The sequence below is a fragment of the Ambystoma mexicanum genome, chromosome 5p (genome assembly GCF_040938575.1).
Source record: "Ambystoma mexicanum isolate Mex_15411 chromosome 5p, UKY_AmexF1_1, whole genome shotgun sequence".
Lineage (NCBI taxonomy): Eukaryota > Metazoa > Chordata > Amphibia > Caudata > Ambystomatidae > Ambystoma > Ambystoma mexicanum.
In genome coordinates, this window is record NC_090930.1 from 1,151,610,795 (window position 1) to 1,151,637,958 (window position 27,164).

The 27,164-nt window shown below is 56.0% G+C and overlaps 1 protein-coding gene across 5 annotated transcripts in view; it reads left to right on the forward strand.

The window, feature by feature from the left end:
- KIAA0319 (KIAA0319 ortholog) overlaps nt 1-27,164 on the forward strand; it is an 806,237-nt gene that overhangs the window by 275,433 nt on the left and 503,640 nt on the right. For all 5 annotated transcript variants that reach the window (XM_069613622.1, XM_069613623.1, XM_069613620.1 and 2 more), the window contains one exon: nt 632-1,401. In XM_069613622.1, coding sequence (XP_069469723.1) covers nt 632-1,401 — 770 coding nt within the window. The remainder of the gene's footprint in view (nt 1-631; nt 1,402-27,164) is intronic.

Below are 27,164 nucleotides of genomic sequence, written 5' to 3' on the forward strand. Positions count from 1 at the left end.
AGTGTTATTGGTTCCTTGGTTGGCTCATGGAGCCCTTAGGACACACCTGAAGTCGCAGTACATGCATTTGAAAGATAAATGTTTGCAAATAAGGTTGTTTGGCAAAGTTTTGCCAAAATATATTTACTTGTGTTCTCGATTTACACCCATTTACAAGAGATTTCTCGCTCAGAATGTCTTCATCACCTTAGGGTGCATCACCGTTTTAATATCATTAATACAACTGAACAGTAGTATTCACAACATTTCTGTCCAAAGTATTGCATTTGGGAGATGAATAGTTTTCGACACAATAGTGAGCATTATTTTTCCACTGTGAAAATGTGTAATGTGTGAAACAAAAACCTTACCAAATCTAAAAGTGTAAACAAAAACCGTTGTCAAACAAATGGGGCTCATAAGCACACTAAAAGTTATCAATTTTCTTTTTCAGCTTTAAAAAAATTGTAATGTTTTTATTTTACATTAAATATTACCCAACATTCAGGGTATTATTACCCAAATTAATGCTTCATCAACACATTTGGTGAAAGAATAAAACGAAAAATCAAAAAGACCTTTGTTGTAAATGTATGCTTTTTACATAGAGGGTTAAGTGTACAAGTGTAAAATTGTATTTCTTCTTTTGCAGTGTGTTTCTGTGAGCAGTGCAGGAATGGAGCCTCATATTCAGGTGCAGTGATCTCACCTAATTTAGAAACAACACAAATCTTCAGAGTGCCACAGGCAGCAACTATGTCTGACTGCGCTTCCGCCTGCTGCAACTTGTCCCAGTGTGACTTGGCTTGGATGCTGGAGAGGCATTGCTATATTGTGAACTGCCAGCACAAAGAGAACTGTGAACCCAAAAAAATGCAAACTATGTCGTCACACCTGATCTTTGTGTTGAGACCCCCTGATAGATTGCTTCCATTTGCTGGGTATGGCGCTATAGGAGCCAGTAGGGGGCGTGCTGCTGGAATACAAGCTGATCCCGCTGGGGATGTCGGCAATCTTAAAGGTCTGTCCCTGCTCACTAAGTACCACAACCCGGAGGAATTAAATGATTACAACGATGACTATGTGGATCATGAACAGGATCCCATTCTTCCAAGCACCAAGCAGGACTGGAAGGAGAGCCTTGATTATGCGGACTGGTTTCCAAGCAGCAGCGAAAAGAGCTTCAACTTGTCGGAAGCCGATCCAAGGGGCCGCAATGTGCATTCAGCAGAGGTGCAGAAGAAAGAGACCAAATGGGAACAAGTCATGGTTAAAAATGGGTCTGAGCTTGCTGCTGTAACACTTCCAGCAGAGAAGCTGCTGTCGTATACTATGAGTAAGTTACCCTTCGGAACAGTGCCTCCGAGTGCCAACGACTTGCAGCCACAACCAGTGAAAGCCAATGGCAGCTTTTTGGAGGAGGTAGGTTCTATGCCCTCTAATTTTGGAGCATGAGTTATCACACTTGGACTTCTTCTGTATGCAAGAATAATGTTGACTCTGCAGAAAGACTTTTGAAATGGTCTCTGGGGTTTTGTTGTAAGAAGGATGGCGAGTAATTTCATAACAGCAGAATGGGTGTGGTTTGTTCAATAATTATGAACATTTAAAGCTTGAACATATCTAGTCTATACTGCCAAGTGTCTTTTTAGGGATGTACAGACACCCCGCAGTAAGGCAATGTTTTTTCCATTTTTGCTGAATAAAACGTATTGAGTTTCTGCCAGATGCAAATTTTGATGGTTTCTTGGCTATGTTTTAAGTTCTTTTGCTACAACGGCATCTAGATGCCTTTACTGGTTGCTTTCTTGTAAGACAGAATCTTCTATTTTCTGAAGACTCTTCTATTGCATTGCCCTTTCTTAAGTCCCACTTGTTTTGAGTTCACTCTTGATGAATTTGTGAGTAATCATTTGAGGTTTGTACAAATGTGCACCCTTGTTAAGTAGCGATACGCGCTTTCAACCAGTCAATGTCCTCTCCCCTAAATAAGTTGTAGTGTCAGCCTTGACAGAGGACACAGGATACCGCCCTGTGTCCTTGGGTCAAGGGTGCCTTTGATATGCTCTCCAATGTCCCTGTTTCAACACACTCTGGGATCTTTCTAGTGGGTTATTGTTTCAACCATTTTGTATCTCAATGGAGAGTTAATACATTCTTTTAAGTGGATATTTTCAATTGTTCGGGAGCTCATGGATAAAAAGTTCTGCCCATAGGTTTGGCATGAGAGTTTTTCCAAGATGGATTTTGTCATGATGTTGCCTGAATGTTATAAGCGAAAAGTACCAGTGGTCCACCCTGGGTGATTAAGCACTGTGGCTGGAGACTGAGATGTGTGAGGGTTCAGAAATGTGAGGCAGACAACTTTGTAAAGATTTTTTATAAGATGCCATTTTATTAACTTAAAAGGGTCTGATAAATGCCTCACTATCCCTTCTTTTTGCTCCACGGGTCTCTCACTTGGACCTTCCAACAGCTCAAAAGAAATGCCAACTCTTTGTTTCTCCACTTGTAGCAAAGAGTTCGACACATCATCTTCTTAGGAAACAAAAACACTTCCACAGTTCATCTTTAGCAACAGTAATGTTTTATCAAGATGATTTTACAAGATAATGTGGTGGTCTTAGCCACTTCTTCTCCTTCACAGTTTTTAATTCCAAAGCAGTACTTCAACAACTTCTACCTGGTCCACTCCCCTGCCAGGTCTAACTCTGCACTGCAAGGTCCCTTGCCCTGGTAAACTCTGCACCTGCCAGGACTAAAAGCTTCCAATATCACTACAAGTACTTCTGTGGTAAAGTTCACTTCAAACAATTTAGCAAAGTCTTTTGACTTTCAAAACATCAGCAATGAATACTTCTTCTGAAAGACACGAGACGCATTGATGCTGTATATGCCACCTGCAATGTCGATTATGCTCCTCTCCTCCTGGATGCTTTCTGTCAGGAGGGCAGCTTTTCTGTCACTTTTGTTTTCCAGTCTTACAGCAACCAACTGCTGAAAATTACCTTTTTATCACACTTGCTTTTCTTTGGCTTAGAAAATGCTTGTTTGGGTCTTTACCAACTATTGGCTCTTATTTTCTTAGGCAATAGGGGTTACAATTGGCTTGCTTCTTAATTTCCCTCTCTTGGCTTTTGCAATGGTAGTTTCTGTTACTTTCTGTTAATGTTGCCCTCTTTAGGTTTTGGCCATTACTTTGATCTTTGTAATAACAATTATAACCTTCTTGTTTGTTCCCAAGGTTCTTATTCTGCCCCTTTAGCTGCTTGGTATTAGACTAGTATGTCTTAGTCTGCCACTTTAGTCTCTTTGCATTAGTTCAGTATTCAACATTTCCAATAGTGGCCAACGTGCGATTAGAGTGTTCCGTGGTCTCACAATACTAGAGAACTCACCGGGTGCTGCAGACTCGTCCGCTTGCTCTGCTGCCACTGCCACTTCTGCTTCCTCTGCGTCCCGCTGCAAGGTAAGATGCTTCTTACTCCTACGTCCCGTCCCCGTTCCTCCATACTTGTGGGACATCTCTCCGTCCTGTGGGACGGGACCGGAGCACTTTGTAAAAAGCATCCAAATTTTTCCAAAAATGTGTCCTTCCTCTCTTTCCTGCGCGGGGCCCGGCACGCGGCAGTAACCCCACCCACCTTGGCTCCTCAGTCCTTTTCTCTGCTCGATCGGGGCCGGACGCACTTGCATCCTCGGAAGACTTTCTTCTCTGTTTTCCTCTCTGGCTCTCGCTAGCGTTCGTCTTCTAGTCTGTCTATGTCTTTTAAATTAGACTTTCCAGACTGTTCTTCGTGTCATCGTCGCTTCGTGAGGGCGGATCCCCATCCTCTTTGTTTAGAGTGTTTGGGTCCGGAACACCGTTGGGACTCCTGTTTTTACTGTGACTCCCTTTCGGTCCGGGCTCTTCAACGTCGGTTGGAACGGTGGGAGGAGGTGTTCCGACGCACTCCCCCATCTCATTTTCAGGCTTTCATCGACGAGAAGAAGAAACGCCCGGTAAGTTCTTTACTTTTCAGAGCACCCCGGCCGGGGGATACCTTTCCGGGTTTCCGGGTTCCTCTCGAGCCAGGAGGGGCGTTGATCGCTCTGTCACCGGGGTTCGCCCTGAGGTGCCTGCCGGGCCTAATAATTTTACTGGAGTTTTCTCAAAGGGGCTGCGTAAGGGGCCTGTGTACACCGGAGTAACTTCCGAGGCCCCTCCTGTGGGGGCTGTGTGTAGACCCAGTTCTGCTGAGTCAAAGGGTACCGGAGCTTGCTCTGAGGCCTCTCTTTCGGCTTCCCTCAAAAACAAGACCGGGGTGCGCCCGAGGCCTTGGCTGGGCTTGTGTTTACTGAACAGATGTTCGAGGCCCGTGCCGATAAGGCTATTACCGGGCCTAAGCTGCGGTCCCTCGTACAGAGGCTAAGGCTACCAACAGTTCTGAGGGGCCAGGCAGGGCCCTGTCGGTGAAAACGGTTTCTCACCGTTCCCGCTCTTGTGGTGATACCAGATCTGTTGAGGGGGCAAAGAAGCAAGGTTCTTCTTTTACCGGCAGTGCCAAGGTCCTTCCTTCGAAGGCTCAGTTGGCGGTTGGTATGTCGCAGAAACATTCCAGGCCTCACAGTACTGGCTCTGCCGAGGTTCCTTATGTTAAGGCTAAAATTAAGACCCCTGATCCATCGACGGGGACCCCTGCCTCACCTCCTCACGTGCCGCAGTTCCCCTCAGATGAAGACAAAATGGTGTCCGTTCCTGCCACCACCACGGCGGCCATTTTAGGTACTACCCCTACAACTACGCCATCGGACCCTGGTGTAGGGTTCGGTCCTTCGGATGAACCTAAGGTCACTTAGCGTATCCTTACCGGCCCGTTTATGATTGAAACGCCCGGATGCCGCTTCCGCACAATATTTGGTTGCCTGCAGGGGCGGCCCCTTTGATTTATGTGGATACGTCGGCGGAGGGCCCGGCGTGGCACCCTTGTCCGTTACGTCCCTGGGTTTGTCCACCTCATGAGAGGCCTCCTCAGGTTCCGAACCAATCTCCTGAGGACGCTTTTTTCGGTAAATTTCAAGCACTTATGCACACCGACCCCATGAGGGAGTATTTCAAAGGGCTTTTTAAGGAAATGTGCCCACCAGCGCCCCTGGCTCCACCCTTTCCTCTGGTGCTTCCGCCGGCGCCTCCTTTGCCCGTGGTGCCTGCCCCTGCTCTTCCGCCTTTGCCACCGTTGTCCCCAGTGGACAAGGCAGTGCCTGACACGGTTCAGCAGGATCCTGACCTGTCAGATGACCCTCAAGGCGAGCAGGACAACGAGGACCTTCCCCGCTCTGTTAGAGCTTTTCATGACCGAGTACTGGACATGATGAATTTCTTAGATGTTCCAGTTACCGAGGCACCTGCTCCACAGGAGGGCGTGCTTTCTGGGGCGTTCACCCTGTCTCCTTTGGAGCGTACCAGCCTTTTCCTGCAGAAGGATGTTTTGGCCGAGGTCCGAAGAGTCTGGGAGAAGCCACACTCAGGACTTTTTGTCAATAAAAAGATTGACGCGAGGTACAGGCTACACTCTTCGGAGGAAGTGGCCTTGTCGTCTTGTCCACCTCCCTCCTCCACAGTGGTGGCTGCAGTCACGTTGCAGTCCAGACCTGCAGCATCCTCTTCCGCAACGGCTACTCAGGTCTTGGGAAGGGAGGACAAGCTCCTGGACTCCCTAGGGAGGAAGATCTTTGCCAATTCGGCCTTGCAGCTCAGGCAGGCCAATGCCGAATTTATTTTGGCGGGAGCTAACATGCGGATGTGGAAAGGTCTGTCGGAGTTTGAGGAGCACATTCCGGTCGAGAAGTTGGAAGACTTCAGAGGTGGCCTTTCCGATGCCAGGGTCTTGTCCCAGGATCTCCTGGAGGCTGCGGCTCATCACGTAGACACCTCGGCTCGGGGCATGATGCTCGGGGTTGATACCTCGAGGCAAGCGTGGTTGCATGCCACTAAGTTTTCGAAGGAAGTGCAAGACAAAGTATTGGACCTTCCATTCGATGGTAAGGAGCTTTTTCATTCGTCTACTGATGTAGAGCTCACCAAAACCAAGGATAGCACTCAGACGGCTAAATCATTGTCTGTTCTGACTAAACCTCCCTTTAAGGCTCAAAGGCCGTTGTCGCAAGAGCGACCTTCCTCTGGTTTTAGGGGATTCCTCGACCGTAAGAATCGCAGAGTGGATACTCCTGCGGGGAATAACCGCCGTAGACAACAGCGTACGCAGTATTTCTCCCGCTCCTCAGCCTCCTCATCAGGTTCAGGTGGCACCGTCACCGATAAACCTGTCAAATGAGGGTTTTACGCGCTCGCACGAGTCCCCAGTGGGAGGGCGCATTGCGTCTCATTGGGAGGCGTGGCAGACCATCACAGAAGACAGATGGGTCTTGTCAGTCGCTCGGGCGGGCTTCCGCTTACCTTTACCCCCTACCCCACCCCTCAACCCTCCTATTCAGCCGTTGGGCTCGCCCTCCCTCAACGCCGAGGTTCAGAAACTCCTGGACCTCAGGGCGGTGGAACTCGTTCCCTTTGGGGAGCGAGGGGATGGCTTCTACTCCCGGCTGTTTACGGTGCCCAAACCCAACCCGGCTGGCCTGCGCACCATCCTAGACCTTTCTCAGTTCAACCTCTTTCTACCCCAAGAGAAATTCAAGATGATCACGCCCAGCCAGATACGCTCCTCTTTGCAGAGGGGCGACTGGCTCAGCGTAGTGGATCTTCAGGACACTTACATCCATATCCTGATTTGGGCTCCACACAGGAGGTACCTCCGTTTCTCTTTGGGAGAGGAGCACTTCCAGTTTCGGGTGCCTCCTTTTGGCCTCAGCTCGGCGCCGCATGTCTTCACGAAGATGTCGGTGATTGCGGCCTATCTTCGTCTTCAGGGTATCCATGTGTATCCTTATTTGGACGATTGGCTCTTACGCAGCCCTTGTCCGCTGGCGGCAGCGGGCAACCTCCAGTCTCTCCTTCAGCTCCTGTTCCATCTTGGGCTGTCGGTGAACTGGCGGAAATCCTCCATGACGGTCTCTCAGGGCCTGATTTTTCTGGGTTTTCGTTGGAACACGATCGACTGCAGAGTATACCTGACCGGGGACAGAATGGCGGATCTGTTGGCCACGTGTCAGATGTTTGCGCAGTCGGAGAGTATGTCGCCTGGTGGTTCCAGAGGCTTCTGGGCCTCATGGCCTCGTGTGTGCTGGCTCTTCCTCTTGCTCGTCTCAAAATGAGACGGACTCAGATGGCCCTTCGGAATTCATGGCGTCAGGCAGTGGACTCAGACTCCATGCGGATAATGATTCCGGGTTCCATGAGAGTGGACCTGGACTGGTGGTCATCTCTCAGCAATCTGTCTGGGGGCGCGGGGTTTCAGGACCCGGTCCCTATGGTGACAATCATGACGGACACCTCCCTCCTCGGGTGCGGTGCGACGTTAGATCTCTTTCAGGTCTCGGACCTCTGGTCGCCTCAGGACCAGCTCCTGCACATAAATCATTTGGAGCTTCGGGTGATTTTTCTGGCGTTCAGACCTCTCTTTGTCAACAAGGTGGTCTGCATAAGAACGGACAATGTGGTGTCAATGTACTACATAAACAAGCAGGGGGGAACGAAGTCTCCCCCTCTCGTGGATCTGGCCATTCAGATTTGGGAGTGGGCCGTGCTTCATGGGGTCTGGCTGCTTGCAGTGCACATCCCGGGCCGGCTGAATGTCACCGCGGATGCCCTCAGCCGGCGGACAGTGGTCAGCTATGAGTGGGAGTTGAAGGCGGAGATCCTATCATGGATTTTCTCGCGTTGGGGCGCACAGGAGGTGGACCTCTTTGCTACAGCGATGAACAAGAAGCTTCCTCAGTACGCCTCCAGAGGGGGGCTGGGAGCCTCCCCTCTGGGGGACGCACTCGAGATCCAATGGCACAACATGAGAGCTTACGCCTTCCCGCCTCTTCCTCTGGTTCATCGAGCAATTTGGAAGTTGAAGAATTCTGTCAACTGTTCTCTTCTACTGATAGCTCCGTGGTGGCCGGCCAGGTTTTGGTTCTCAGAACTTCAACACCTGTCGGTGTGTCCGCCGATCAGGTTACCAGTAACTCCCGATCTTCTTCACCAAAGGAAACAGCAGATGTGGCACCCCTCCCCACAATCGCTCAGCTTGGCGGCATGGTGCTTGAGTTCAGGTTTTTAGAGCATCTGAATTTGTCTGCGGATAACATGCGTCCAGAAAACCCACGACCAGATCTCAGTACAAGAGTAAATGGCTCAGGTTCTGTCATTGGTGTCTAGAGAAGAAATTGGATCCAAGGGGGGCCACGGTTGACACGGTGTTGTCCTTCGTGTCCTCCCTAGCAGAGTCAGGGGTTCATGTTCTGTCATGCAGGACTTACCTTTCAGCGGTCTCCGCTTATCTTTCTACGGATCAGTGTTCGTTTTCTCTGACTAACCCAGTGGTAAAGAGGCATTTCGCTGGTTTAACACGCCTTTACCTTCCAGTTCGTAATCCGCACCCGCCATGGGACCTGAATGTTGTCCTGACGGCGCTGTGCCATAAACCCTTTGAGCCAATGGCTACTGTGGACCTCAAGTACTTGTCTTGGAAAGTGTCCTTTTTGGTCGCTGTCACATCGGCAAGGAGAGTGACTGAGCGCCATTGTCGGTGGAGCATCCTTTCTTGGTCTTTCACAAGGACAAGGTAGTCCTTCGAAATAATCTGGCTTTTCTGCCGAAGGTAGTGACCGAATTCCATTTGAATCAATCGATCTCCCTACCGGTCTTTTTTCCGAACCCCGCCTCTGAGGCGGAGAGGGTTCTACACTGTCTTGATGTCCGAAGAGCTCTTAAGTTCTACCTGGATAGGACTTCCGAGCTTAGAAGTTCTTCTCAACTTTTTGTGACTTTCGGCAACCCTCAAGGCAAGCAGGCGTCTAAGGCAACTATTTCTAGGTGGATTGGTGCCTGCATCACGGAGTCTTTCACTATCCAAAAGCTGAAACCTCCTAAAGGTATTCATGCGCACCTGGTGCGGGGCAAGGCAGCTGCGGTCGCTTTTCAGAAGTATGTTCCCTGGGAGTCCATCACTAGGGCAGCTACTTGGGCCTCTCCATCTGCTTTCTGTAAGCATTACTGCCTCGATATGAGTTCTAGAGCTGATGCTCAGTTCGGTCAGGTTGTGCTGAAGAACCTTTTTCAGTAAGGGGTCTTTCCATCCACCCGTAGTTCCTGTAAGGAGTGCTTGGGAATCTCCCATAAGTATGGAGGAAAGGGGACGGGACGTAGGAGTATTACCAGGTTACTCACCGTAGTGACCACCTTACTCCTAGTCCATAATCCCCTTTCCTCCATACGCCCGCCGTCCCCTCTAATAAGGTTCCTCTGTTATTGGTAAAGGGTCTGTGACCTGGCAAAGAAAAGGACTGAGGGGCGATGCGCGGGGCGGAGCCAAGGTGGGCGGGGTTACGGCCGCGTGCCGGGCCCTGCGCAGGAAAGAGAGGAAGGACACATTTTGGGAAACATTTGGATGCTTTTTACAAAGTGCTCTGGTCCCGTCCCACAGGACGGAGAGATGTCCCACAAGTATGGAGGAAAGAGGACTATGGGCTAGGAGTAAGGTGGTCACTACGGTGAGTAACCTGGTAATTCTGCTTCCCATGGCCCGTGCCATTCGAGTGAGGACCACTCATTGTTCCACGGGCACTCCGGTGCTCGCCTGCCACCAGAGTACACATTACTTTGGGGAAAGCTTCTTAGATTAATGCTTCCCGCTGCCCAACCTCTGCACACCAGGTCACCATGGAGAAGGCTTTCTGAAGCAACGCTTCCCACCACACACCCTCTGCATACAGGGTCTTTAAGGGTAGAGACCCTCACGAAACCGTCATTTGCTTCACAAACATCGGTGGCTCTGGTCTCTCTGCTTCCCTTCAAATTGTGCCGCCATTGCAACGTGGACTCTTGACCAGAAGTCCACCTTCTGCTTCTCCTAATGGCCTGCACTTGAGGGTGCCATTTACACTCACCAGACCCTCTCTGGTGTGGGTCACTAAAATCACTAAACTGCACTTTACAGTCTAATGCATCCAAATACCTCTTCCTCGTCCCAATACTTTGGGCATTGTGGGACAGTCTCGACTTTACAATAGGCCATTAAGCATTACGATTGTAGGGCCTCCGGGAAAGTTATTAAAGGGGATTTCCCATTCCTCCTGGCTTGATCCCTCTGCCCCCCAGTGACCCTCCTGCAGAGCACCCTCGGGGTCAGGATCTGCCTTTTCCTGGCCATATGGGAAGGGTCCCAGGCCAGGTCTTGTGGGGTAATCATCTCCGATTCATCACAGATGGGAGCATACAAGTCATTGGGCCTCATTACGAGGAAGGCGGTAGGGTGATAACGGCGCCGGTAGAGCTGCCGGCCCCGTTATCCCCCATACCGCCTCAGTACGAGATCTGCTCGTGGGTCCCGCAAAGGATGTCTGGTAAAACCAGGCGTCGTTAACGGGACCCATTAGCAGAACAAGAGGCTAACAACGGGCCTGTCATTAACGGACCCGTTGTTAGCATCCTCCCCATTCCCATTGAGCCCTATGGGGACTCAAATGGGAATGGGGTTGTACAGAGTCTGGGTTCCAGGAAAGGGAATTACCGGGCCCTCCAAGGTCGGAATGTCCCGGTAATTCCCTATTTCCTGAACCCGGACCCGGACCCGGTACCCGGTATGGGGGTAGCCATGCCGCTAAATGCGGCATGGCTACCTCCATACTCGTAATGAGGCTCATTGACTCTGGGGAAGTACAAAGGCATGAATGGATAATAGTCCATGTCTGTGCTTGCGGAGCAAGGAGGAATTCGAATGCTGAAGGGTAACTCAGAATCATTAAAAATTGTTACAAACTTAGAGGAACCCCAAATGTAATTGGTTTGATTATAATTCAGTTTAAATAGGTCTAGAAGAGGCTCTTTAATGGAAGCCTGTTAATACCTGTTGAGAGTTCCTGCACACCATCTCTGTTAAGACATTCATTATAGGGATAACTTTCTATAAGGATTTCTTTATGTTGACTGAAGGCCTTAAACCTAGTTACTAAATCTCTGCTTTGAGTACTTACAGGGTAATTCATAGAAATTCGCACAAAAGTGGCGCACGCGGCTGGCGCACAGTGTGCCCGTGCAAATGTCTGCGCCAGCCGCGTGCGCTAAAATCGATTTCCGCGCACAGCGTATTCATGGATTTTCGCATCCAAAACCAGCCGTGGCGCAGCGTGGCGCAGCGACCCTGCAGCAGCGCCAGTTACGCCCCCAAGAACGCCCTCGCGCAAGGAAAAGCCTTAAAAATCCCCAAATAATCGCAAAGGGCTGCGCCAACCCTGGCCCAGCTCACAGGGCTGGCAAACAGCAAACGCCAAGCGGGGAACGTGTATTTCAGTGGTTCGCGGGAAGTTCCACACGCGATTGTCCTGTCTACGTGTGCATCAGGGGTGCGTGGGAAGTAACACACACAAAAGCAGCAGGGTACGTGTATTCCAGGGGTGTGCGGGAAGTATCACACGCAAAAGCAGCAGGGTACGTGTATTTCAGGGGTGCGCGGGAAGTATCACACGCGAAAGCAGCAGGGTACGTGTATTTCAGGGGTGCGCGGGAAGTATCACACGCAAAAGCAGCAGGGTATGTGTATCTCAGGGGTGCGCGGGAAGTATCACACGCGATTCCATCAGGGTACGTGTATTCCAGGGGTGCGCGGGAAGTATCACACGCAAAAACAGCAGGGTACGTGTATTCCAGGGGTGCACGGGAAGTATCACACGCAAAAGCAGCAGGGTACGTGTATCTCAGGGGTGCGCGGGAAGTATCACACGCGATTCCATCAGGGTACGTGTATTCCAGGGGTGCGCGGGAAGCATCACACGCAAAAACAGCAGGGTACGTGTATTTCAGGGGTGCGCGGGAAGTATCACACACAAAAATAGCAGGGGACGTGTATTTCAGGGGTGCGCGGGAAGTATCACACGCGATCCCATCAGGGTACGTGTATTCCAGGGGTGCGCGGGAAGTATCACATGCAAAAACAGCAGGGTATGTGTATTCCAGGGGTGCACGGGAAGTATCACACGCGATTCCATCAGGGTACGTGTATTACAGGGGTGCGCGGGGAGCACCACAGGTGAATTGCACGTGTGGGTCCTCCCAGGTGTTCCCTCTACACCCTCCACGGCCCCTGCAGGTGGCCCACACCACAGGGGCCTACCCTGCACATGTCCTGCAGGCACCCCATCCACCATGGCCATGCCCCCCAGCCAACCCACATGTCACCTTGCACTACTGCCCACCAACGCATGTCCCCCTGCACCCCCAGCCACCAGGGGCAGTCTCCACCAGGCCCCCACCCATGTCTCCCATCACCCCCAACCCCCAGCAGTGCAGGGGCAGCCTCCACCAGGCCCCCACTCATGTCCAACTCATGTCTCCCTGCACCTCCACCCCCCAGCCACCAGGGGCAGCCTTCACCAGGCCCCCACTCATGTCCCCTATCACCTCCACCCCCCAGCCACCAGGGGCAGCCTCCACCAGGCCCCCACTCATGTCTACCGCCACCGCCCAGCAGTGCAGGGGCAGCCTCCACCAGGCCCCCACCCATGTCTCCCATCACCCCCACCCCCCAGCAGTGCAGGGTCAGCCTCCACCAGGACCCCACCCATGTCTACCACCACCACCACCCCCCAGCAGTGCAGGGGCAGCCTCCACCAGGCCCCCACCCATGTCTACCACCACCCCCACCCCCCAGCCACCAGGGGCAGCCTCCACCAGGCTCCCACACATGTCCCCCTGCACCCCCACCCCCCCAGCAGTGCAGGGGCAGCCTCCACCAGGCCCCCACCCATGTCTACCACCACCCCCACCCCCCAGCCACCAGGGGCAGCCTCCACCAGGCCCCCACTCATGTCCCCTATCACCCCCACCCCCCAGCAGTGCAGGGGCAGCCTCCACCAGGCCCCCACTCATGTCTCCCATCACCCCCACCCCCCAGCCACCAGGGGCAGCCTCCACCAGGCCCCCACTCATGTCTCCCATCACCCCCACCCCCCAGCCACCAGGGGCAGCCTCCACCAGGCCCCTACTCATGTCTCCCATCACCCCCACCCCCCAGCCACCAGGGGCAGCCTCCACCAGGCCCCCACTTATGTCCCCTATCACCCCCACCCCCCAGCCACCAGGGGCAGCCTCCACCAGGCCCCCAAACATGTCTACCACCACCGCCACCCCCAGCAGTGCAGGGGCAGCCTCCACCAGGCCCCCACTCATGTCTCCCATCACCCCCACCCCCCAGCCACCAGGGGCAGCCTCCACCAGGCCCCCACTCATGTCCCCTATTACCCCCACCCCCCAGCAGTGCAGGGGCAGCCTCCACCAGGCCCCCACTCATGTCCAACTCATGTCTCCCTGCACCCCCATCCCCCAGCCACCAGGGGCAGCCTCCACCAGGCCCCCACTCATGTCCCCTATCACCCCCACTCCCCAGCCACCAGGGGCAGCCTCCACCAGGCCCCCACCCATGTCTACCACCACCGCCACCCCCCAGCAGTGCAGGGGCAGCCTCCACCAGGCCCCCACTCATGTCCCCTATCACCCCCACCCCCCAGCAGTGCAGGGGCAGCTTCCACCAGGCCCCCACTCATGTCTCCCATCACCCCCACCCCCCAGACACCAGGGGCAGCCTCCACCAGGCCTCCACTCATGTCCCCAATCACCCCACCCCCCAGCCACCAGGGGCAGCCTCCACCAGGCCCCCACTCATGTCCAACTCATGTCTCCCTGCACCTCCACCCCCCAGCCACCAGGGGCAGCCTCCACCAGGCCCCCACTCATGTCTCCCATCACCCCCACCCCCCAGCCACCAGGGGCAGCCTCCACCAGGCCCCCACTCATGTCCCCTATCACCCCCACCCTCCAGCCACCAGGGGCAGCCTCCACCAGGCCCCCACTCATGTCCAACTCATGTCTCCCTGCACCCCACCCCCCAGCCACCAGGGGCAGCCTCCACCAGGCCCCCACTCATGTCCAACTCATGTCTCCCTGCACCTCCACCCCCCAGCCACCAGGGGCAGCCTCCACCAGGCCCCCACTCATGTCTCCCATCACCCCCACCCCCCAGCCACCAGGGGCAGCCTCCACCAGGCCCCCACCCATGTCTACCACCACCGCCACCCCCCAGCAGTGCAGGGGCAGCCTCCACCAGGCCCCCACCCATGTCTCCCATCACCCCCACCCCCAGCAGTGCAGGGGCAGCCTCCACCAGGCCCCCACCCATGTCTACCACCACCGCCACCCCCCAGCAGTGCAGGGGCAGCCTCCACCAGGCCCCCACTCATGTCTCCCATCACCCCCACCCCCCAGACACCAGGGGCAGCCTCCACCAGGCCCCCACTCATGTCCCCTATCACCCCCAGCCACCAGGGGCAGCCTCCACCAGGCCCCCACTCATGTCTACCACCACCGCCACCCCCCAGCAGTGCAGGGGCAGCCTCCACCAGGCCCCCACCCATGTCTACCACCACCGCCACCCCCCAGCAGTGCAGGGGCAGCCTCCACCAGGCCCCCACTCATGTCTCCCATCACCCCCACCCCCCAGCAGTGCAGGGGCAGCCTCCACCAGGCCCCCACTCATGTCTCCCATCACCCCCACCCCCAGCAGTGCAGGGGCAGCCTCCACCAGGCCCCCACCCATGTCTACCACCACCACCACCCCCCAGCAGTGCAGGGGCAGCCTCCACCAGGCCCCCACTCATGTCTCCCATCACCCCCACCCCTCAGCCACCAGGGGCAGCCTCCACCAGGCCCCCACTCATGTCCCCTATTGTCATGATGCCTACCCCCGGAGTACCAGGCCAGGCCCAGCACCCCCGGGAGCAGGCAACACGCCCCCGGGTAAAAGCCCAGCGGCCCTTTATAGGGGCTCTTTGGACTCTGTCCTGGCGCCGTTGGCGCCAGGCTCATGTTGGACATCAGTCCTGGCACCATAGGCGCCAGGCTCATTAAGGGAAGTGTTTGGTGCACTTACCTGAAGCAGACCATGCTGCATGAAGAACCAAGCCAAATGAGGCTTAGGAGGGACTATTTTTCTGAAGGAACTATTTTGTTACTTGGGTGGGGCTGTGGAAGAATACTCACCTGGAACTTCTTCCAAGGCTATTTAAGCCACACCCGGACAGCCACACGTGCTTCGCGTTGTTCTGCATCCCAGCAGCTGAACGCTCACCGTGTCTGCTCCTGCACCTGGACTCCAGCCACGCCCGCCTCGAACCTGGAACACCTGTAAGGGAATAAGAGAAGAGAAAGGTGAAAACCAAGAACTATTTCAACCTTCTTACCTGCATCCGGAATCTTCACGCCAGCATTCCTGAAGGTAGACTTCCATTTAAAAGCACCGCGTTGCTCGCTGCAGGGCCGCGCTTCACTCACCTGTTCCTGAGACGCCGCCCGGCTCCATCGCGGCTCTCAGTGCCGGTCGCCACATCTCTGCACCGCACCTAAGGGAGAGAAGAAGAGACAAAAGGTGAGCCAGGGAACACAAGAGGAAAGCCGGATTTTCAGCCATATTACTTACCGGCTATTCTTGGTGAGCCATTCCACATCTCGGGTCGGTGCCACATCTCTGGCAGGTACCGCACCCCGGCCCCTATGGGGAAAGGACAAAATACATTACTGGGGAATTATAAAGACATTTAGAGGGGTCGTCCTCATCACTGACTCACCTGATTTTACCCCGGCAATTTAACCCCTCAACGCACCGCCTTTGTTCTGCACCTGAAATAAAGGACAGAAAAAGACAACATAAAAGGAGGCTCACACTTGAACTTTTGCATCTTCATACTTACGGCGTATCGCTCAGTAAAGTCAAGTGGATTTGCCAGCGCCATTCTGAAAACCAGTGAAGTAACTGGACGAACGCGCACCCCTGCATCAGAAGCAGGATGGAGAGTTCATCCTTCCAAACCATAAGGTGAGCTTAAACCGGGGGTTTTGGAGGAAGTCAGAGGAGAACGAAGGGGGAAAGGGGGGAGCAAGCACATTATTCAACAGACAGTTAATCCCCTTTCCCATCTGCAGAAGGATATTCCTACGGGCCAGACAAGCAAGATTTGGGGGTCCTGTTCAATCGGTGGTCCGAACTCTGCGCATCACGCTTGAAGAGGCCACAGCAACCCAGACCAGACCAGCGCCTCCGTGGGAGCCAGGTGAGCGTTACACCTATCACCCCCAAGCAGTGCAGGGGCAGCCTCCACCAGGCCCCACTCATGTCTCCCATCACCCCCACCCCCCAGACACCAGGGGCAGCCTCCACCAGGCCCCCACTCATGTCCCCTATCACCCCCACCCCCCAGCCACCAGGGGCAGCCTCCACCAGGCCCCCACTCATGTCTACCACCACCGCCACCCCCCAGCAGTGCAGGGGCAGCCTCCACCAGGCCCTCACTCATGTCCAACTCATGTCTCCCTGCACCTCCACCCCCCAGCCACCAGGGTCAGCCTCCACCAGGCCCCCACCCATGTCTACCACCACTGCCACCCCCCAGCAGTGCAGGGTCAGCCTCCACCAGGCCCGCACTCATGTCCAACTCATGTCTCCCATCACCCCCACCCCCCAGACACCAGGGGCAGCCTCCACCAGGCCCCCACTCATGTCCCCTATCACCCCCACTCCCCAGCCACCAGGGGCAGCCTCCACCAGGCCCCCACCCATGTCTACCACCACCGCCACCCCCCAGCAGTGCAGGGGCAGCCTCCACCAGGCCCCCACTCATGTCCCCTATCACCCCCACCCCCCAGCAGTGCAGGGGCAGCTTCCACAGGGCCCCCACTCATGTCTCCCATCACCCCCACCCCCCAGACACCAGGGGCAGCCTCCACCAGGCCCCCACTCATGTCCAACTCATGTCTCCCTGCACCTCCACCCCCCAGCCACCAGGGGCAGCCTCCACCAGGCCCCCACTCATGTCTCCCATCACCCCCACCCCCCAGCCACCAGGGGCAGCCTCCACCAGGCCCCCACTCATGTCCCCTATCACCCCCACCCTCCAGCCACCAGGGGCAGCCTCCACCAGGCCCCCACTCATGTCCAACTCATGTCTCCCTGCACCCCACCCCCCAGCCACCAGGGGAAGCCTCCACCAGGCCCCCACTCATGTCCAACTCATGTCTCCCTGCACCTCCACCCCCCAGCCACCAGGGGCAGCCTCCACCAGGCCCCCACTCATGTCTCCCATCACCCCCACCCCCCAGCCACCAGGGGCAGCCTCCACCAGGCCCCCACCCATGTCTACCACCACCGCCACCCCCCAGCAGTGCAGGGGCAGCCTCCACCAGGCCCCCACCCATGTCTCCCATCACCCCCACCCCCCAGCAGTGCAGGGGCAGCCTCCACCAGGCCCCCACCCATGTCTACCACCACTGCCACCCCCCAGCAGTGCAGGGGCAGCCTCCACCAGGCCCCCACTCATGTCTCCCATCGCCCCCACCCCCCAGACACCAGGGGCAGCCTCCACCAGGCCCCCACTCATGTCCCCTATCACCCCCAGCCACCAGGGGCAGCCTCCACCAGGCCCCCACTCATGTCTACCACCACCGCCACCCCCCAGCAGTGCAGGGGCAGCCTCCACCAGGCCCCCACCCATGTCTACCACCACCGCCACCCCCCAGCAGTGCAGGGGCAGCCTCCACCAGGCCCCCACTCATGTCTCCCATCACCCCCACCCCCCAGCAGTGCAGGGGCAGCCTCCACCAGGCCCCCACTCATGTCTCCCATCACCCCCACCCCCAGCAGTGCAGGGGCAGCCTCCACCAGGCCCCCACCCATGTCTACCACCACCACCACCCCCCAGCAGTGCAGGGGCAGCCTCCACCAGGCCCCCACTCATGTCTCCCATCACCCCCACCCCTCAGCCACCAGGGGCAGCCTCCACCAGGCCCCCACTCATGTCCCCTATTGTCATGATGCCTACCCCCGGAGTACCAGGCCAGGCCCAGTACCCCCGGGAGCAGGCAACACGCCCCCGGGTAAAAGCCCAGCGGCCCTTTATAGGGGCTCTTTGGACTCTGTCCTGGCGCCGTTGGCGCCAGGCTCATGTTGGACATCAGTCCTGGCACCATAGGCGCCAGGATCATTAAGGGAAGTGTTTGGTGCACTTACCTGAAGCAGACCATGCTGCACACTCACCTGATGCAGACCATGCTGCATGAAAAACCAAGCCAAATGAGGCTTAGGAGGGACTATTTTTCTGAAGGAACTATTTTGTTACTTGGGTGGGGCTGTGGAAGAATACTCACCTGGAACTTCTTCCAAGGCTATTTAAGCCACACCCGGACAGCCACACGTGCTTCGCGTTGTTCTGCATCCCAGCAGCTGAACGCTCAACGTGTCTGCTCCTGCACCTGGACTCCAGCCACGCCCGCCTCGAACCTGGAACACCTGTAAGGGAATAAGAGAAGAGAAAGGTGAAAACCAAGAACTATTTCAACCTTCTTACCTGCATCCGGAATCTTCACGCCAGCATTCCTGAAGGTAGACTTCCATTTAAAAGCACCGCGTTGCTCGCTGCAGGGCCGCGCTTCACTCACCTGTTCCTGAGACGCCGCCCGGCTCCATCGCGGCTCTCAGTGCCGGTCGCCACATCTCTGCACCGCACCTAAGGGAGAGAAGAAGAGACAAAAGGTGAGCCAGGGAACACAAGATGAAAGCCGGATTTTCAGCCATATTACTTACCGGCTATTCTTGGTGAGCCATTCCACATCTCGGGTCGGCGCCACATCTCTGGCAGGTACCGCACCCCGGCCCCTATGGGGAAAGGACAAAAGACATTACTGGGGAATTATAAAGACATTTAGAGGGGTCGTCCTCATCACTGACTCACCTGATTTTACCCCGGCAATTTAACCCCTCAACGCACCGCCTTTGTTCTGCACCTGAAATAAAGGACAGAAAAAGACAACATAAAAGGAGGCTCACACTTGAACTTTTGCATCTTCATACTTACGGCGTATTGCTCAGTAAAGTCAAGTGGATTTGCCAGCGCCATTCTGAAAACCAATGAAGTAACTGGACGAACGCGCACCCCTGCATCAGAAGCAGGATGGAGAGTTCATCCTTCCAAACCATAAGGTGAGCTTAAACCGGGGGTTTTGGAGGAAGTCAGAGGAGAACGAAGGGGGAAAGGGGGGAGCAAGCACATTATTCAACAGACAGTTAATCCCCTTTCCCATCTGCAGAAGGATATTCCTACGGGCCAGACAAGCAAGATTTGGGGGTCCTGTTCAATCGGTGGTCCGAACTCTGCGCATCACGCTTGAAGAGGCCACAGCAACCCAGACCAGACCAGCGCCTCCGTGGGAGCCAGGTGAGCGTTACACCTATCACCCCTAACCCCCAGCAGTGCAGGGGCAGCCTCCACCAGGCCCCACTCATGTCTCCCATCACCCCCACCCCCCAGACACCAGGGGCAGCCTCCACCAGGCCCCCACTCATGTCCCCTATCACCCCCACCCCCCAGCCACCAGGGGCAGCCTCCACCAGGCCCCCACTCATGTCTACCACCACCGCCACCCCCCAGCAGTGCAGAGGCAGCCTCCACCAGGCCCTCACTCATGTCCAACTCATGTCTCCCTGCACCTCCACCCCCCAGCCACCAGGGGCAGCCTCCACCAGGCCCCCACCCATGTCTACCACCACTGCCAACCCCCAGCAGTGCAGGGTCAGCCTCCACCAGGCCCCCACTCATGTCCAACTCATGTCTCCCTGCACCTCCACCCCCCAGCCACCAGGGGCAGCCTCCACCTGGCCCCCACTCATGTCTCCCATCACCCCCAACCCCCAGCCACCAGGGGCAGCCTCCACCAGGCCCCCACTCATGTCCCCTATCACCCCCAGCCACCAGGGGCAGCCTCCACCAGGCCCCCACCCATGTCTACCACCACCGCCACCCCCCAGGAGTGCAGGGGCAGCCTCCACCAGGCCCCCACTCATGTCTCCCATCACCCCCACCCCCCAGCCACCAGGGGCAGCCTCCACCAGGCCCCCACTCATGTCCCCTATTACCCCCACCCCCCAGCAGTGCAGGGGCAGCCTCCACCAGGCCCCCACTCATGTCCAACTCATGTCTCCCTGCACCCCTACCCCCAGTCACCAGGGGCAGCCTCCACCAGGCTCCCACTCATGTCCAACTCATGTCTCCCTGCACCTCCACCCCCCAGCCACCAGGGCCAGCCTCCACCAGGCCCCCACTCATGTCGCCTATCACCCCCACCCCCCAGCCACCAGGGGCCGCCTCCACCAGGCCCCCACCCATGTCTACCACCACCGCCACCCCCCAGCAGTGCAGGGGCAGCCTCCACCAGGCCCCCACTCATGTCCCCTATCACCCCCACCCCCCAGCAGTGCAGGGGCAGCCTCCACCAGGTCCCCACTCATGTCTCCCATCACCCCCAGCCACCAGGGGCAGCCTCCACCAGGCCCCCACTCATGTCCAACTCATGCCTCCCATCACCCCCACCCCCCAGCCACCAGGGGCAGCCTCCACCAGGCCCCCACCCATGTCTACCACCACCGCCACCCCCAGCAGTGCAGGGGCAGCCTCCACCAGGCCCCCACTCATGTCTCCCATCACCCCCACCCCCCAGCCACCAGGGGCAGCCTCCACCAGGCCCCCACTCATGTCCCCTATTACCCCCACCCCCCAGCAGTGCAGGGGCAGCCTCCACCAGGCCCCCACTCATTTCCAACTCATGTCTCCCTGCACCCCCACCCCCCAGCCACCAGGGGCAGCCTCCACCAGGCCCCCACTCATGTCCAAATCATGTCTCCTTGCACCTCCACCCCCCAGCCACCAGGGGCAGCCTCCACCAGGCCCCCACTCATGTCCCCTATCACCCCCACCCCCCAGCCACCAGGGGCAGCCTCCACCAGGCCCCCACCCATGTCTACCACCACCGCCACCCCCCAGCAGTGCAGGGGCAGCCTCCACCAGGCCCCCACTCATGTCCAACTCATGTCTCCCTGCACCTCCACCCCCCAGCAGTGCAGGGGCAGCCTCCACCAGGCCCCCACTCACGTCTCCCAGCCAACATGTCACCACAATGTAGATCCCTGGCCCTTATGGTCAGGCTCCAAATGGCAAACACCCACCCGAGTATTGCATCCACCCACTTAGAAATTGCAAAAACATGACAGAAGCCCAATTGCAAGTTTTGAAATTAACACATGTCCCTCACATACACCCAATGGGTGTCAGTGAATGTCAAAACCCATATCATGATATGCATGAAACCATGCATGAAACCAATAAGATGATACTACACATTGAACTTTGAAGAAAAAATATGTATTAAAAGCAACATAAATTGAATCAAAAATAAACAAACAATAATAGAAATTTAACAAAAAAAAAAACAGCAGGCCCGTGAAAAAATGCTAAACCACAAATCATAATGCAAAGGAAAGATGTCCAAAGTCACAAATTAAAATCGAAAACCATTGCTCCATGGCGAAATCATAATAAAAATTGAAAAGCCAAAAGTCAACTATGTACAGACAACTATCCAGGGTCCATGATCCCAACCGAAGAAATGAAACCTATCTAATAACACTACCTAAAAAAAATAACTATATACAAAAATGTGGCCCATTGTCCAAAAGGTCCAAAAATAAAGCCAAACCAAAGGAAACCTAACACTAACTATATAACTATTTACAAGGGCAGCGGGCTAGTCCGACGGCTCAATACGGGATGTTCCGGGCCAGGGCATCATCGAACTCCTGCTCAATGTCCCGGAGGCGCTCCTCCTCCATGGCCCCGAGGGTCCGCAGGGCCGTCCACACGTTCCCCCCAAACTCCCTGCGGATTGCCTCGAGGCACTCGGCACGCCTCAGGGCCCTCTGCATGGAGTTCTCCGCCCTGACCATCGTGAGCCGTGCCTCTTCCGCCCGCTGCCGCTCCGCATCTATGGCGTGGCCCAACCGCTGCCACACGGAAGACACTTCCCGTCCTGGGTCCTCCTGCCCTCCGGCCGATGCCTGCCCCTCCGATGTGGAAGGCCCCGAGCCATCATGGCTCCCACCACGTTGCTGCTGCTGCGCCTCTGCCCGTGCACTGCCTCCTGCTGCCTGCACATCCTCCGCTGGCTGGGGTGCAGTCGTTGATGTGGCCACCCCTGCTGGACGTCCGACTCCCGACTGTGGCAGGTATGCCTCCTCCACCAGCCTGGCCGCACCGTCAGAGGCAGCTCCACAGGGCACCCAGGTGACTGATGGGTGGGAAGATGGCACGGAGGACGACTGGCGCATAGGGGGTTCAGTTGAGGAGGGGGTCTGAGCAAGCCCCATCAAACGGAGGAATCCGGCCTGGGTGACCTGTCCCAGTAGGCCGACGCGGTCAACAAGCCAATCCAGATGACGTGCAGTCTCCTCATGAAAAGAATGCAGGTCACCTCGCATGGCCCGTTGACGCAACGCCACACCAGTCAGGACAGGCTCAACCCGGACACGGATAGCCACGTCCGCAGACAGAGGAAGGCCAGTTGTCGTGAGCTCATCCCCTGTCTGAAAACGGGTCTGGACGTAGGCATCCCTGCTGGTGCAAGATGATGCAGTGACAGGATCAGGGACAGTATTGCACACAGGCACCTCCGCGGCGACCTGTGCTGCCTCCTGTCCCTGGTCCTGCACTGCACCACTAGCACCAGTGTAATCCCCACCTCCAGACCCGTCTCTGTTGCTTGCACGGCCTCCTCCTCCACCAAACCCCCCACCAACCTGGATGACTCCGTGCCATCTTCCCCCGTTGGGCCCTGTGGGGTCCCAGCTGCCCCTTCTGCTGCCGAGGAGTCCAACTCCGACCTCCGCCTCTTGGACCTCCCCCCGGCAGCTGCGGCCTGGGACGCGGCACCGGACTCCTCACTCCCCGACGAGATCACAACCTGGGAGGGGAGCCGGGCCTTGCGTCTCCGGCTGGCGGTGCGATCCCGCCGCTGTGCTCCACAGCACCTTCTCCGCCCTCTTCATCAGTTGACGCTGCAGACAGGGAGAAATTAAACACAGGCATCAGGGCACTGTACAATGGACACATACACACATGACGGTTGCACACGAGTGGCATTGGAAAACCTCAGACATGGCATCACAATCGGCAACACACATGTCATTTCAACTTGCACACATGAGCCATACCACAGCCACATCCCAACTGCCAGCACCATCCATACACATACAACAGCATGAGCAGGCAAAGGTGAGCCAGACATCACATGCAACACAGGGAGTGCACTACACATGCACGCACACCACCACACTTGCATGCATGTGTACACCTCAGCCAACTGTCGCAGTGTTCCGATGGGCATCCATGTCACATCTGCCAATCAGGCTTCCACATCCCGCTGTCACATGCATCCATGTTGCATCACTGTTGCACCCTTTACAAATACACACACATGCACATGTACACAGTGCTGATACATGCAGCTGAAAACAACATACATGCGTGACATCACGAACATGCCCACTTACATACACATTCATCCAAACATGTGTGCCCACACAACTGCATTTGGCATGCAAGCCTACACAAACAAGCACCATCCATGTCTCACACATGACAGCCCTCGCATGTGTTAGCCTCACAGCCCTGTACACCCCCACCCATACTCGGCCACATACAAACAGATGTGCAACCGGCACACTACTGGCACATCACCACACGCACAGCTTACAATCATGATGCATGTACACTTACCGCTCAACTCCAGACGGGTCTGCCTCTCAAAGACCTGGACGTGGAGCGCTGGGGATATGCGTTCCAGGACCCTCATCTGATCTTCCGACAAGTGGCCCCGGCGCCCCTTAGCATCCGCTGCCTTCAAGAGGCGCCGGGCCTTGTTCAGGGTCCTGGACCTGAAGTCCTCCCAGCGCTTCTTGACATGTTGGAAGTCGCTGACTGCCACCCCCTCCGCGTTGATGGCAGTCACAATGTCCGTCCAGATCCGAGTCCGTCCTTCCTTGTCGGTGCGCACACTTCCGTAGAGGGCATCATACTGCCCCAGGACTTGCTCCACCAGGACACCAACTTCCCTGGCACTGAAGCTGGTGCCCCTCTGCCTCTCTGGCCAGGGGTTGTCAGTGGTGCCAGATGTTGCAGTGCCCGACATGACAACCCCAGAGGCAGGAGTGGGTGGGCAACTGGGTCCTGGGGCTGGGCTGTGGAGCGATGGAATTCCAGTCGGGAGTCTTCGGTTCCAGCAGGAGTGGTCACAGCAACAGCACCCCTGGCTGATGTACAGGCAGCAAATGGCAGGGCACGTGGGCAGCAGGCAGTCAGGCAGCAGCAGATGGCAGGTGGGAGCGTGCTCAGGGCTCTGGGGGGGCAGTAATTCGGCCTTCTGGGCAGGAGCGTGGTCTTCCATGTGCTTACGCGTGGCCAGCTTGATACGGAGTGATTTGCCACGTGAAAATCCTGCACGTCTGCGTGTGAATCGAGGAAAGGCTCTTAGCGCGTATGCACGTCAGCACGCATATGCGATTTCATTGGACCAAAGGCCCTTAGCGCGTAAGCGCGTGTGTGACGTGACGCGCGCGGGTGTTTCCCTCATTACACGTGATGACAGAGCACATGTGGATTTCCACCAATCGCGTGTGGAACTTCCTGCCCACCCCAGAAATACACGTACCCAGGCCAAGCGCGTGTACGCTCACTTCCCTCCGATTACACGCGATGACACTCGGACGTGCAGTTTTACCACGTGTGCTCGCATATGCGATTTCATTGGCCCAAAGGCCACCATGCGCAGCTGTGACGTCACGCGCATGGCCGTAGAGAATGGCGTGTGTAAAAATGAAGAGATACACGTCCGAGTGTCAAAGCGCGTAATTGGTGGAAATGTCCTCATCACGTATGCGCGTCTGTGACGTGTGTATAAAAGGTACGTGTAGAACGCCATTTCCTTGTACGTGCTTTTCGTGGAGAGCGAGTGGGTGAATTCTGTACTTCTTGTCGGGTCACACGCGATTTACTTCACGGCGTTTCCAGTTCGTACTCCCTGTTACCTCTGACAGCTTTTTCTCTTTTCCTCTTTTTCCTGGGCCTGTTTCCTCAAACAGCGTTCCCTTCTACTGTTGTCCTGTCTCCTCAGACAGCGTACAATTCTTCTTTTGGCGGGGGTGTTGCCAACGCGCACACGCGCATATTTTTCACGCTTTTGTTCCTGGCAGACGGTGAGTCGCGCACGTATTTAACATCTGTGCTTGCCCCGTGTGTCGCGTACCCCTTCAGAGGTCATTCTAGGCTGCGTGTGACACACATACGTTCATTCTTGTGTTTCTGGGTGCCACAGCCTAGTGCAGGTTTATTTTTCCACGCATGTGGTCTAGGAGGGGTTGCGTGCACCTTACTTCGCTTTTTTGGGGTGCCTGTGGGTTGCGTGACCCGTCATCTTTCCCCAGGGGTGACATACAGCCTTGCTAGAGCACTAGGGTACGATTACCATCTGGTACCCAACCCCTTTGACCCCCAATTGCCCAGGACAATATTTCACATCGACTCCCATACGCACAATAACATCAGTGCCATAGCTGGGAGGCGACCAAGCCGTAAGGGTGGCAAAGGCGGCCGAGCCCCAAGTGGTGGTCTTGGTGGATCCAGTAGGGGACGTGGCCGTGACTTGCAGGGTGCCCCTATCCCCCCATGTGTGGAGGAGCAGTCAGGGACACCCATGCCCACCCCCCCTGGTTGAGGTTACCGTGGCTGACACCATCCATGCTCAGCCCTTGTTGGACCAGCCCACTGTGGAACCAGACCTGGCAAAGGGTGACTCCATGGCTGACTTCCAGGTCAGCAGGTCTAGGCCACGTGCGCCAGTGAACGTTGGTGTCATCAGGCCACGTGGATCAGGGGCAGCTAGGTCATCTGCTGCCCCACGTAGGCAGGCTGGGGAGGCTGCAGGGGCAGCTGCGGCTCCATCCACCCCACCTCTCACACACCCATCCAGGACAGTGTCGGTCCAAGTCCATCATGCTGACATTCCTCCTGACACCATCACACTTGAGCTAATGCCTGCACCAACTCCCATGCTGAGTGTGCAATCCCACGCTCCTGCCCCTAGTGTCCAGAGCGGCGTAGGACACTCAGGGTCCCCACCACCTTCCAAGCGGAAGAGGAAGAGTGCTCGTCCAGTAGAGGCTGATGCCCCAGACACGGCTACACAGTCCGGCCCGTCAAGGAAGCCCAGCTTCAATGAGGCCGAACTGAATGCACTTGTAGAGTATGTGTCCGCACATGACCGCGAAATGGTGATTGTTGCAGGATCCAAGACCACACCTGCACAACGTCAGGCACACTGGCAGACCATTGCGGACATCATAAGTGCCCTTGGAATCGTGAGGCGCACAGCTAATGAATGCTACAAGCGCTGGAATGACCTGAAGCGTAGGGCAAAGAATAAGCTGGCCTCAAGTCATGCCGCAACTCTAGTGACTGGAGGTGGGTCTCCAGCAGACGACATAGAACTCACTCCACATGAGCAGGTTGCTGGGACCTACGTCACAGAGGAACAGATCCAAGGCGTGGGAGAACTGGCAGATTACGAGGCATTGTCCGGTGAGTGCACATGCATGTGTGTGTCATCCATGTGCATGGTGTGTGTGGGAGGGCTTCTGTTTGGGTACCAGGTGAGATTGTGTGTACCTGAGTGGTTTGGGTCACCCATGTGCCTCTTCCTATACATTCTGCGCACCAGCATTTGGGTATAGCAGCATCCCTTCTGCCAACATTAGACATCCAGCCCAACACCACGCCAGTTGCCCTTGGAGTGTCATCTTGCCACAACACTGTTGCTTATTTACCTCTGTTTATTCAGGCAGATTGTTTGCATACCACCACTTTTACTTGGGATTTATCACTCCTATTGTCACATGTCTGACATGGCTATGGTACAGTGGACTGGCTCAGTTTCCTGGACATGATTAGTTTAGACATGTCCCTGTGCTATAGGACCATTTTTGACTGGCAGCTGCAGGTTAAACATTTGAACCATTACAATGAAAATAATCAATTATATGAGCAAACTGGACTGAATGAACAATTGGTGACCTCCTCTCCCTCTTCACTTCATGGCTAGGGTACATGCCATCTGTGTGATGGCA